At 36.9% G+C, this 14590-nt stretch overlaps 1 protein-coding gene across 1 annotated transcript in view; it reads right to left on the bottom strand.

Moving 5' to 3' along the window:
- The window catches only part of MAN1A2 (mannosidase alpha class 1A member 2), a 151114-nt gene that overhangs the window by 97848 nt on the left and 38676 nt on the right, over positions 1-14590 (bottom strand). The window contains exon 3 of the mRNA XM_074896783.1: positions 7077-7173. Coding sequence (XP_074752884.1) covers positions 7077-7173 — 97 coding nt within the window. The remainder of the gene's footprint in view (positions 1-7076; positions 7174-14590) is intronic.

Genomic DNA, 14590 nt, shown 5'->3' with positions numbered 1-14590 from the left:
GAAGGAACTCTTCTTGCATTATCAGAATACTGCTCTAATTCTAAATTTGGCCAGCAACTCGAGAGTTATGCTCTTTATTTAAATCTTATCTTTGAAAAATTTCTGTTATGGGCCAAAAAAATACGCATTCAATGTATACATAATATTCAACATTGTCTCAGTGTAGTCACTCATTACTGACTTTGCAGAGGACACAGCTCCATAGACCTGTCCTAAGGCCAGTTTCATTTACTTTAAAATTGAATAGGACTTGAATTACAGAGATAAGGCTGAAATGTGCGCCATGAAAGTACCTCTCTTTACAAGTTAGTGTGAATGGGTTTTCTTTCCCCTTTCATGTGCCACAGAAAAAGGCAACAATGGGTAGATCACAAAATAAAAACTACTGCTCACCAAATAGGACTTTTTTTTCCCCATCAGAACAAGTGAAGAACATATTTGTTTACATATATATTTCTCATCCCTTTTTTGTTTTCACTTATCCTCCACACAGACTCAGAAGCTGAAAACATGCACAGAAAAAAGATGTTAATCAGAAGTTTCTCCTGTTTGTCTCTTCATTAGGGTTTTACAACCAGAAGTTTTTATCCATATTTTCAAAAGGTCATCCCTTGGTTTTTACTTTAGGGTGTATCACTTAGTTTCTTCCCAGTAAAAGTGTGTCTCCATAATGTTTTAAACTTGCAGGTTATTTGGCAGCTAAAAAGAAAACCCCACGGAAAAAAAAAAAGGTCCACAAAACTCAACACCCTTGATACCTGATTACGTGAACTTCAAAAGTAAATGACAACTAATCAGATGACAACAGATGATAGTGTCGGAACAGCTCAGGCAGCCCAATAACTGTTACAATGACAGATGACAAAAATGTCAAATAAACTAAAGAATATTTCCCAGGGTAATTTAAAAAAACATCTGTTAAATAATTTTCTTGTAGCGCTTAAAAGAAATATTCCACTTCTTGTTTTCTAGACCACAAACTGGATGAAGAAATCTCATTACTCTCCCAAGCTGTATCATACTTGCCAAAGGTAGAGGAAAAACAGACTCCTTTGCCTGACTCAGCTCCTCGCCAGAAGAGCCTCATGCCCTTGCAGTCTGACAAATGCATTTTCTCTGCGGGGCTTGGGAGCACTGTTGCTTCTGCTCTCCAGTAGGGCAGAGAAATGCACTGTCAGATCTCCATTGCTTAGCAACACAGAAATCTGCACAAGAGCTTCCCACGCTGCAGCAGTGGGCAGCTGGCAGCTGGCTCAGCAACTTTCTCCCAGGTCATGAGGGTTTATCAGCAGCGCTGGTAGCAAAAGGCTGAGATAAGGCTGTGCAGCAAGCCAGGCAACAGGACACACTCAACAAGGTGGTAGAAACCAAGTAGTCCACTGGCAAGTTTAAAAAAAAAAAAAAAAAAAACAACAGCTTGCTAGTTGACCCAACTGAATCCTTGAGTTGCTCTCTTGGATACATCTTATTTATTAAACAACACACACCTTAAAATGTCATTTTTTCCCATATGTATGAAGCAGCAGCACATTACATTGATGACACTGAATGTGCCAGACAAAAATCCCTCATAAAAGAGCGAACAGCTTTATTTGGTCATGTGTTAGGGAAGAGATATGGCACTGCATTGCAGCCTTGAGGCTCTACTAGGTAACACAAATGCAAACACAGTGTGACTTCATTGACAATTTTATCTTCCTCCCAGAACACATTATCCCAAGACAGAGCTGGCAGGCATCTCAGATTACATTAGCCATTTTCATGGCATGTGAGTTGAGAGAACAGGAGAGGCATGAAAGCACTATAGATGTGTGAGACAGTTCTAGTGTGGGAAAATATGAAATAATTTCATTAAATTTTTGTGCATGAGAATGGGCATGTCTGTATGCAGGCATCAACTTAAAAACTCCACATCATCATTACTTGGGAAAGGTCTTTTAACACCCTTCAAAACATATCTAGACATGTATCTGTATGTGTACATTATCAGGTCACCTTCACATAATGCAGCTAGGGTGTCTCTAGACAGAATACATCCAAATGCAAGGTTTAGAAATGCACTGCTAGTAATATAGGAAGTTTACAATTTTGCCAGTTTGCATTGGTACTTTGTCATGTACCTACTACCTGACAAACTGCACATCTTCATTGTATTCTTAGACAGTTAACATTACAAAAACACTCCACATCACAAATTTCAGAACTCTCCTTTCAGAAAGCATCACGTAAGACAACAACCCACGATTTCTAGTTTTGCTGAAGACAATGTTCTGAGTTGCTCAAGGATTGTGGTCTTGATTTTCTCTCTTAAAGTCATTCAGGTTCACAATCAAACATTGTTTAGAAAAATAAAGATTGGAGACTGATACAAACCCACTAGTACAAACTGCTTGGTTTAACTCACAATAAAGCATCTTCAAAGCTTGTGCTACACTAATTATTTAAAAAGATGTTGAAGATACATATAGTATAGTAAAAGATACATGAAGTTTAAAACTCTGAAGCATATCTGGACTGAATGATTTTGATAGTGTTTCCATAAGATGTTCACCTAGGGGTCATCAAACAAGTGCTGGGAGAAACCATCTTTAAACAGCATGTTTCAGATAGATGGTTACTCTGATCCTCAAAAGCAAATCCAAGATTTCATTACAGCAAGAGAATCTGACAATACCATCAATTACTCTGTTTTTGCTACACCCAGAGAATCTTCTGAAGCAAGCTCAGTGTTCATCACGCTTGCTCATTATCTAACATGCATCATTTTCCACCAGCCTTTCTTTTCAACCTTTGTGTTCCAATGAGAACTTGACACCGATCCCATACAACTCCCCTCTGCAATAACACCCTGTAGCTGTCAAATTATTCCAGCAATTTAAGCAGCCCGAAAAAAGGTTAACTTTATTTTTAGCTTAGCTGCTATGACCACCAGCAGAGCTGCAAACAAAAATTTAAACTGGAAAGAGAAATTATACTCCTATGCTGTACTTTCTCCTTGCAGGGTAGGCATAAATAACAAATCTTGAGATTAACAGCCCTTTCAAAACCAGGTAACTTTTACAAAAATAGGAGCAAGTTATCACCCTGCTTCACCAACACAGGTTTGTTACATATGTCTTATAAATACCTTTAAAAGCTCGCCAATTCCCACTCATACTTTCCCAAAGCAGCACCATACTTTTAATGCTGTGATACAGCTGTTGAAGAGGTACTACTCAAGATTTTAACTATTGACTGATTACACAGTTTGATAGGGAACATTTTTAGCAGTCTTTCCTTTACAAATGTCTCCTCTCAGACATCTCAAAAAGACTGGCAAGAGTTTCTAGCTGCAGGTCAAGTAAAGCAAACCCAGTAAGTGCTGTTATACAAGTCTAACAATTGGGGCAGCCCACTAATGTTCTTGCTGGCATGCTTCAGTGAGGCACAGAACGTTTTGCTTTAAGAAGTTGATCACCTTTCTCTATTTTTTAATGACTTAAAACCAAGACTCATAAGAGGAGAGCAGGCCACCTCCTCTCCCCTTCTCTGACCCCACTCTGAACCCTGATAGATCTTGCAAAGTTAGGAACACTTATGTTCCTCTTGGTACAGATATACACCGCTTCGGAGGGAAAGGGGAGTCCAACAGAGAAGATTAATGGCTTATTTGCCTTCTCATCATGTTTACCTCACTTGAGAATTATCAGGAAACCTGATTTCCCAAAGATTCATGCAAAGGGTTGCGGTGTCACCCAGCAATACCATCTCCTTGCTGAATATCACAGACATGCTATGAACTGAAACAGAAGTACAACAGACTGCAGTAATGGGTCAAATCATCTTTGAGATGAGTAACAAAACCAGGTTTTGCTGAGCAGCTTTTTATTCAAAATAGCGTTGGATTTCAAAAAATAATTATGTAATGCTTTTATAAACGCAAATATCTCTGGGAATGGTTTCATTATGGGTAACAGACTCATGAAGTACTAGCAATAACACCATAGTCTAGACAGTCCTCAGTACAAGGACCACTTTTTTCCCCCCTTCTCATCAACCATGCACCAAATAAACAATAGCTGATTTTATTTTAGACTCAGTATATACTGAAGTCTACATATTACAGAAAAGTTTCTCATATGAAATAGCCTTGAACAAAGCAATCATAACATGATTTGGCTAAAAATTAAATGGCACAAAATAGCATCTGCATTTTAAAAGGATAAACACTTCGCTAGTTAGCTGGAATAAGACGATCCAAAACTTGAATGCAGAAGCAGCCTACAATTTCTTTCAGACAGCAATACCAAAATTTCAAAGAATAAGCATTTTGAGAAGAAAAAAAGGAAGTTCTCCAGACATTAGGATACATTTTAGAAGTATGCAGAGGAGGAAAGACAATAAAAGACTAGAGTAAAACTATAATTCAAAATTGCTTCAAAATACTGTGTCAGTCACATTAAAATCAAAATATTAGAAAAATGTTTTCCTGCTATATGAAGAAAAAAACCCACTTCACAGGGAATCTGGGTTACAAACCAAGGCTAATCTAAAATTATACTTGGCAAATTACGCAACAGAATTGGACGTAAAGTCAACAGCAAAGACTACATGATCATACAGGTGAACATTAAAGACTTACACTGTCAGACCCAAACTCATCAGCTGGAAAAAAATATAAAGGAAAGCCATGAAATAGAGATAACATACAAGTAAATCACAGCTTCAGAGGAGATTTTTCTCATAGAAATTAAAGCAGTGCCAACATAGAAGGTAGCAAAGAAAAATTATGTAAGAATATTAACAAGACTCTCCAGGAACCTAAGAAATGTCCTTCTGTCTGTCACAGCAGGAGCCTGTTGCTCTGGTCTTCCCTGCAGCCTCACACTCTCTCCTTGCACTATGCTCAGTACTGGCTGCATCTTAGACTCTTCTATTTTACTCTCCAAACTCCTCATTCAGTCCAGATGCATTTTTCTCTTGAGCACGTTAACTTGCTCATCTTCCTCCTCTCAGACAACTCTCCCTAACTCAGTCACTGTCATTATAAAGAAATAGAAAGAAATAAAACCAGTATCAGCTTTCACACCATACTTAAGCGTAAGAAACCAGGTTCCAGTGCATGATCAAAAGCAATCAATGCCAGGCTCTACAGGTTTGCTTGCAGTACCACAGATCAGTCCAGTACAGCAGCCGAGATTATTCTCCTATGGATTTAAATAGGCTACTGTGCACTACAGGCCTGGGGGGAAAAGGTTTATTCGTGGACATTTCTGGAAGGGTTTTTTTGTTTAAGTATTGCAGGAAATGCAACTCAGATGCTCTCCTTCCATTGCTGGGAGCAGGGGAGAGGAGCAGAGTGCCTAGTTAAAGTTCTCCTCCCTTCTCCATCTCCAGCATTTATTTAAGGTTCAAGTTCATCATGCAAGTAAATTTGACAAAAAACTGTTTGGATATAAAGCAAATGACTTATTCTGTAAGATATAAGAACGGTTTCAAGATAAAAATTTAAGGAGATTGGGGAAAGGGACTGAGCGAAAAACAAAAAATCCATTTAAATATTACAATACTTTTGAAACAAGTCCTTTGACTCTTCTTTTGAAATAGTTTCCTCTGGGAGTTTATTTTTTCCCCTATAAATGAAAACAAAAATCTAACTAAATTATCATTTAAATCAAAATAATTTATTCTGGGTTCAGGCAATAAGCACAGGAAACGAGAAAATGACACAATCCTAATCTGTATTTCTATCATTCACAAGAAACAAATTCAATGTTTAAAGACAAACAAAACAAATACTAATTACAATGACAACCAACCTCACACAAAGTCATTAGCCAACTGCCTTAAAATAAAAGCCATTAAAATCTTAATTTCAAACAAACTGTTATAATCAATACTAACATATTTAAGGTATGAACAGTATATTCACACTTGTTCTCAGATACCAGAGAGTGGAACACAGTATGAAACCCTGAACAGAATTCATAAAACCCTACCCAGTCTTAGAGCAGCTTTCCTCTGCGTGTTTCAAAATAAATGCACGAACTTCATGACTCAGTCATCTTAGATGCTGTGCATTCTGGACCAATCCAGGCTTAACCTTAATCACTAACATCAAGGTTATGTGCTTTGCTATACCAGAAGATGAACCTAGAGAATCTCCAGGGTTCAGTCCTCAACAGTGACAACTAGGTTTATTGAACCATCAGTCCTACAGAACTCAGGATTTAAAAAATTAATTCTTTCCTGGCTCAAGTACCAATGAAATTCTTGTCGCTTTCTGATCACTATTCTACTTATTCTATTCTGGTGCATTGACACCAAAAAAGCAGTACCACAGATCACTGATATTTTAAAGAAAAGCCATCTAAGTCTGATCACACATACACAACACAAGGCTATTCAAATTCTTGATCTTTACCTTCCTGTTCCATACTATTCTAAATGCCATTTATAACACTCATTCACACTCCATTGCTCAAATATTCTCACTCCATCCCTTGAATTTCTTCCAAGCTTGCCTCTACACTCAAACTTCTGTATTTCGAATGGTTTTTTTGCTTTCATTCTAGTCTACAGGTTCAGAATCCACAAGTTACACATGAAGTAACAACATCATTTTTGCCTTACCCAGATCTTTTTTTTAAAAGAGGCTTTAAATTTCACCTTGGTACTAGCAGGTTTTTTGGCATCTTGCATATGCATTTTGTCTTGTATCACATTCTCATGGAATTAAACACAAAGATCTACACAAGATGAGGTTGGGTTTTTTTAAAACAACTTTATATTCACGGCATTCCAAGATATCATCACTGCTTTGTAACTTTTTTTTTTAATATATATGCATACACAAAGTAACAGTGCACATAGACACACTTAGCTTTTGCAACAATAACAACATATTACTCCCGAAATATAGTTTAGTAAAGTAATTCATTGAAGTACCATCGAAATAATCAGTACACTTCTGTCATCCACAGTTCAAAAGACTTATATTAAAACAGAATTTCCTAAGAATTTTGAGTAGACTTTCAAAGAGGATAGCATGGACAGAAATATTTTAAAAGAAACCTAAATCAGAAAATATAGCCTACCAAATATGTTGGTGGAATGTCCTTTCCGGGCAATTGGTTTGAGCTCATTATGTCCCCATCCATATTGTCTATAATTGTCCCAGGCATGCTTCATCATCTAAGAGATGGAAAAAATAGGATTCAATTACATTATAAAACCACTTTGTATGAATACAATATTTTACTCCTTATTTGAGACTTCATCTTTCACAGTCATCCAGCATACTGATAATTACTTTGCCACTATTTCTATCTGTTACAGAAATCAGATTATACAGCATGAATAAATTTGGAAACAACTTCAAGTCTATTTGACTTGAGCTCTAGAGCCTATTGCTCTGCATTAGGTTATTTTCTCGTTCTTTCTTTTCCTAAAATATATGCACAGACATTTAAGAATTTAAGCATAAGGAATTGGTGAAAAATACTGTCTAACAACTAAGATGCTAACCAAAAGAAAAAATATCTGAAGAATAAGAGATTTATTTACACTAGTGCATCAAAGTATGACTAAACAATTTTGCAAAAGGCATAATAAATTTTTTATCAGCAACACCTACTTGACAAAGATATACTGTCATACCACCTCTACCAAAAGAAATGCCAAAAGCTTTGCTCTTTAGAAAGCATAATGAACAAGGCAGTATAAAATTATTAATATTTGCTCCACAAAACATTCTTAATTCTTTTTAATAGATGTTTTCACCATCTGGTAAGCCAACTACATCTAAAAAATAGAAGGTCTCATTGACCCGCAAGTATTAGTTGTGCACATCCATTGCTAAGCAGTGCTTTTACGGATTTGCAAAAACTTTTCAAATTCCTCGCTTGTTAGTATACAGCAAAAATTCAGCAGCTAACAAATTGCAAAGCAAATGCAGTTAAAAAAATCAAATATTATTAGTTACCTAAACAGATCAAAGCAAATAACATGAAGAATCAGATTCCAAAAGACAGTGCCCCAGACACAAGAACTGCTAGGAACAAACCTGTTCTAAAACAGCTATGTGGCTGTATCCACAACATTGTACATATTTTATTTTTATATCGCATCTTAAAAGTGATATTAAAGTATTGTTAATATAAACAAAAAGCCCAAAAAATGTATAGGACTTAAATCACAATCTCCACAAGCTTGAGAAATGTTCTCTAAGAAGAGAAACTATGTTAATGTAATTAATAGACCAATATTAAGTCTTTAAGAAATTGATTATATCAGGGCAAGTAAAGATTTCACTATGATTTACAAGACTGTAGTGTTCTTATTTTAATCAGAGAGTCACTGGACCCACAGAAAACAGGAGGGAACAAGCAGACGCTGGCTAAGAAGTGAGGTGCAGCCAGCTGCCTTACCAGCACTACCTCACGTAGAAGGAGCTCTCCGAGTTCAGGATTTAGTGGAAATCAGCATTCAGTAATCCCAGATCTGCCAAACTACATCTAAACTTCCTGTTAAGACATGCCAAACAAAGTCTCTGTTTCCCTACAATCATCGAGAGATCCCTGTCCAACCTACACAGCTGTAATTCCTTTGAACATAAACTCCCTCCAAATTTCCCATGGCTCAGACAATTCATGCTCAGACCATAAATGTGAACCACAGCAAAGGTATACGCACAGGCCCAGAAGCTGGGAAGCACTCCTGTATTAAACTGACATCAACCTAGGTACAGATGTCCATCTCAAGATGGCTGAGATCTCACTCCTACTGCTTGTCATTCAAAGTCAGCTCACATGTTGCTTTTGGTATTTGCACTAAAAGATCCTGACACCCGATCAGGCAATAATACTGTATCATTTCTTTTAGTGTCACGAACCTGTAATGTAAGAAAAAGAGGATGCAAATATTATACTAAAAGAGGAGAGAAAAGCTATTTCATTAGCATTCACAAATACCTTAGTGTTTACAAAGCACTTATCAAATTGACCAATTAGTAGCTATTAGAACCTCAAGATGACTCAGGTAAAGTGATCTTCTCTTGACAGGTAAGAAAACTACAGCATGACAAACACAATAAAAGCCTGATCACAGGCAGTACAGAAGTTCCTCTGAGATCTCCTACTAACATTATCCAGAATCAACCTACAAATTTTTATATAAAATTGTTCATTAACTAAAGATCATAGCATCAAGAATCACAACATTGTTTGAGCAGGAAGGGACCTCAGGATGCCTGCAGTTCAATCTCCTGCTCAAAGTAGGATCAGTTATGGTATCAGACTAGGCTACTTAAAGCTTTATCCAGTCACAGTGGACTTAAGATTTTCTCCAGTCAGGATGAGTCAGTCAAAGCCTCTGTGAAGTGTCCTCATCTAACTCATAGCTTGCCCATCCAACTCTAAGTCCTAAAAACTTTATTGGGGAAAAGAGAGACCTATAGATTTAGAAGGCACTAGAGGATGAACATAAAAAAATTACTGACTAGTGAGCTCTATGGGAGTTTAATAACAGATAGAAGTCTAAACAGCAAGGTGACCATGACATGGCCAACTTGCTTCCACGTAAGGGAAACTGGGCTTCTAGGACCTTAGAGGCACCAAATAAATACTTTGTGAAGGAGAATCAAATGACCATTGACATTTTAGCTATGTAAAAATCTCAAAGTGCAGGCAAATACCAGTATAGATCAAAACTAGCTAAGTCCAGAAAAACAACCACCAACTTGTTTCCTCATGACAGAATGTTAATTGTGAAACATTCCACTGTCCCCATTTGCTATGCTTCTGGGGGGAAGATCCAGAGTTTTGGTTTGGTTTTTTTGTTTTGTTTTGTTTTTTTCCCCACAGACTATTCAGGTCTGAGGAAACCCAAGAAAATTGTTGAAATTATAGGGATGGAATTAAATATATCACAACATAAGATGTTTCTATATCCAGAAGATCATAAGATAAAATTATCCTAAGATAAAATTTCATTAAGACAGAAACTGTAAAGGAGTGGATTTCACCAGATTCATGAATTAATGCATAAGTAACTTAATACACTACAGAGACCAGAAACTCTGTAGAACACCAAGAGACTAAGACACAATTGACTACATCATCTAAGGATCTGAGATAGGAAATCATATTTTGATGAGACTAAGCTACTTTGATAAAAATGAATGCATGCCTGTCCTGTCCCCTCTGCCTCCTCCAAACTGTACCAAGAATATGGTGTAACTCCCCGAGAATGGTTTGACTATTACACTAACTAGTCAACTGATTTTTTCCAGATGAACACTGAACATTACTCTGGCATGCAGCTCATTACCCACCTCTACCACAAAGTGAGCAAACTTCACGATATCACGTCAGCAGATAACTGCACGCTACACGCAAGTGAGAAACCCCACAGCTCTTGTATACAATATTAAGTTTTGTAAAGATGATATGCCAGGAGATAACAACAAGGAGATTTTTGTTACTAGCAGAATTGGTAGCATGATACACTACAGATATAACATCTATACTATTGGGAGCAGTTGTGCACACAGCAGCTTTTGGGAGACAGGAGATGATAGATGCCTCTGCCAACTAAAAACTTAACAGAGGATGACACTTTGGTTCAGGAATTATAAGCAACATGAATTCCTGATCTGAAAAATAAGATTATCTCTATGGTTATGGCAGATAGCATTTGCATAGTGAAAGCTAGAAATGCTTCAGGTATAGTTAAGCTTTTCTTAAAAAAACCCTTGTCTTTAAGAAGAGAGGGAAGTCTCAGACTGACTGGATCATCAGTACTAATGATAACAGAAAGAAGGTAAAAATACTTGAAAAAACCCCACCCCTAACCTCTAAAGAACCCATGACAGAGGCATATGCTCAGTAGAGTGAAAGTAACTAGCCAGTCCAAGATGGATGAGTAACTGTGAAAAAGACAAGGTATAGATTTCCATAGCTGAAATTTCCATACCTGATAGCAGTTTGTCTAAGTGTATGCTTGGAGCTTGGTGGCATATCACAAAGATTTTGCAATCCGTCCACCAGAGAACAAATGGTTTTAGCAATGGACTTTTTACTGACACTATTAATGCCAGATTTTACTTTTGAAAGCAATATCATTGCCTCACATATGGTGCATCCCATAGTAACATTTTCAACAGCCAGCAAGATACAGTTGCATGTACAGCTTGATAATCCTACAAAAAGACAAATTTGGACTCTGCTGCAAGAAAGCCAGAATGGCAAGAGTCAGGGCATACCAAATGAAACCGATTTTGTGGGTACACCTTTATCTAAATGCTTTTACTGACTTTAGAACATGTTCATGGGATCTGATCCTCTGTAGTCATTGGGAAATTAGAATTTTATAGAGACACGGTTGTAATGATGTCTTTTGACAAAATCATAATTGTAACAGTAAAAGGATGTTACAATGATTTCAAAGAGACTTTTGTAAGGGAGTTCTATCACTACAGCAGCATGTTAGAAACAATACTTCAAACCACATATTGGTTCAAAAGCCCCTTTCCACCCCTCAGAACAGGGCAGACACCTAACAAACAGAAGAGTATCGAGAAATAAGCAAAAGAAACAACTTACAGGCAAATTACAGTCTTTACTGGTTGTGTCTAGAAATCAGAAACTAATGCTATTCCATCAAGAAATAGGTTCTACTTTCAGAAGGGTATATGCTGGTTAAGGGTATGATTTCAAGAGATTTATATAAACCACCTTCAAATTCTGTTTTAAAATTAATCAAGGACTTGCTAGACAAGATTACTGCTCAACTGGCAGATTTAAAATTAATAACCACTTTCCGACTGTCTGCAGAGAATACTTTTTGGAGGTTAAAGAATGATCTTTACCTTGTATAGATACTCAGATTTTTGAAGAAACTTAGAAAACATACAGATTATTTTAGTCTTCTGGGAGCTATAAATCTCTACTTAAAGAGACATTATTTCAGGCTTCAGTCTGTGCCACTGTCATACATTTCTGAACACTGCCACTGAAAGTCTGTTTGGAACATGCTCATAACACACACAGAAAGCTGGGTTTTCTTTTACTGATGAATCTAGTAACAAATCCATTACTAAAAACAAAACTAAAATGTTTATCAAATGTATGCAATATGGGAAGCTTGTCCTTTTTTGTTGGCATGAAATACCTGAAGTCTAAGACGTCTGATGGAACTAAGGGGAAAATACTTCAGACTGGTGAGAACTAGAACAGTAAAGAGTCTAAACTTGGAGAGCTTACAGCCATGCACCAACTGCTCAAATTTGTACAAGAACAGCAAATGCTTTTTTTTCCCCCCCAAGATGATGAATCAGTATTTTTGACTGTTTGCATCCTCATGGTTTCAAGAGAAACTGGTGTTCCCGGATTTGACTAGTCCTGTGGTGTTCAGAAAATTAGAACCTCCCAGATCATCTTTGTAAACAAGCAGGACTGCACATCAGCCAGCAGAAAGCATTTCCTTTCTTCCAGTCTTGTGTTTTCAGGCATCAATCTAATCATCTTCATCAGCTTATCCCTGCCACTTTGCCAGTTTTACTGTATCCATTTTGAATCTGAGAGACTAGAACTACAAGAAGTGTGCAAGATGCAGCTAAGGTGCACACGCTACCATAAGAACCTCACCCGTTGTGTTCTTCTTTCCTAAAATACGCAATATTTGCTTTTTGTCTGTTTTTGAGTACTACAGTGACATTTTCAAGGAACTATTATAAACACAAGATCTCCTTCTCAAGTTGCCATAAGTCACCTCATACCTTTTCATATTAAGCATAAGGTTGGAATTTCTCACCCACCAGCCCCAATATGCATAAATTTTACTAAGAAATTTTAGCTGAAATAAAAGGGGAGATAATCACTCAGTCCCACAAGATTTTTCTGCAATTCTTCATTCTGGCCTCAGTTTGCTACTCCAAATTTCCATGCTGGCAGCAAAGTTGATCATACCACTATTCTTCACCCATTTTCAAACTTTAAGGAATTTATTTGCATAATTTAGAGCACAGATCACCAGCACACATCCTCTGTGGCCTCCAGCACCATTTATTTGTACTCTTCATTTCCTGCCTTCTAAGCAATTTCTCCAGGCAAAGAGGGACACAACCCTCCATCCTGTGGCTTAGTTCAACAGCTATTAGTGATAAACCTTGCCAAACTTTTTTTTTTTAAATTATGTATATAACCATATCTCCCTTAATCACATGACTGTTGACTCTTTGGGGGATCTTCTATAGCTACGTGCAACACGTCATCATTAAAAACATATTGGGGAATCTCGGCTATCTGTGTGATCAACAATTCTATTCCCTATTCTAGATTGCTAACCTGCAGTTCATTCACTAGGCGTAGGGGTCTGCAGTTCTTTGATCTCCTTCAGAGAAGGAGAAAAGCATCTCTTTCAAAAACTGGTGTCTTATTAGCTACTTTCTAGTCCTCTGGTAACAAAGTAAAAAATAAGAATAGATGCCAGCAGTGCAAATCAAGAATCCAAATCTCAGAGCAAACTAAGTCAGAGTAAACTATTACAAGTTTCAGGTATTAAGTACTGGATGCAGATGGTCTGTGTCTTAATGGAACGCACCATAAGAGGTTACACATCAAATATGAGTAGCTCATATCGTGTATCAATGACATCATTAATACTAATAATTCTGAGATTTAGCATCATCGGGAAAACTATGTTAAAGAACAGACTGGCATATATTCTGTGGAGTTCCTCTGGGAAACAGAGGGAACAGACTACATCAGAAATTATGTAAAGATGACTAACAAGTAGTAGAAATTTTACTTTATTTAAGAGGATGCTCTTGTCCTCCAATCAAAGTCTCCATAGCTGAAAAAGCAGACATTGTCACTTGTATAATAAATCTTGTATAATATAGAAATCTTTCATCTAGCCGTAACTCATGGTTTTTGCTACCAATACTTCTATATTATAGGAATAAATGGCACATAAAATACAAAATAAATAAAAAAATAGCAGCAAGGTCAATCAGATATCACGGAGCCTTTTGATTTAGCCAGTTCTGAACGTAATTTATCTGGGGCTTTGCTCATTTTTGTTTGGTTGATTTTATCAGGCAAGTGAAATACTTCCTTGTTTTCTTGATTTTATTTTGCATTTATGAGCTTTAAATAACTGCAAATGTGCTAGTTCATTGCTGAAAGACAGGTTCTTCTCACAGTGGTCTGGAAAAAAAGGTACCTTTAATAATGAACTTTAATGAGCTTTTTGAATTTTTAACATGCTCCAAATAATGGATAAGTGCTGGTGAATTCTGTAACCACTACAACTTGAATAAAAATTGACCCATTTTTAAAATATCCTCAAACACAAACTTGCCTTCCTCATTAGAAGCACACTTTAAGTTTCCAACCAAAGCAGCCTATCCAGGATGTGCAGATGATATACTGGACCATCCCCATTAGGAGATTTTCATCCTCCTGTTTGAACAAAATAAATACCAAGCTACAAAGCTTCTCATAGGCATAAATTAAAGATTTACAAAATGTAAAACGAGTTCTTTATACAATCACCTCAACATGCCAAGACACAACTTTGTGCATGGCCACTCCTAACTTGCCTGTAC

This window comes from Athene noctua, chromosome 1 (assembly GCF_965140245.1).
Source record: "Athene noctua chromosome 1, bAthNoc1.hap1.1, whole genome shotgun sequence".
In the NCBI taxonomy this organism is placed as follows: Eukaryota; Metazoa; Chordata; class Aves; order Strigiformes; family Strigidae; genus Athene; species Athene noctua.
The sequence above is the reverse complement of the archived record's forward strand: the minus strand, read 5'-3'. Positions and strand labels throughout refer to the sequence as shown.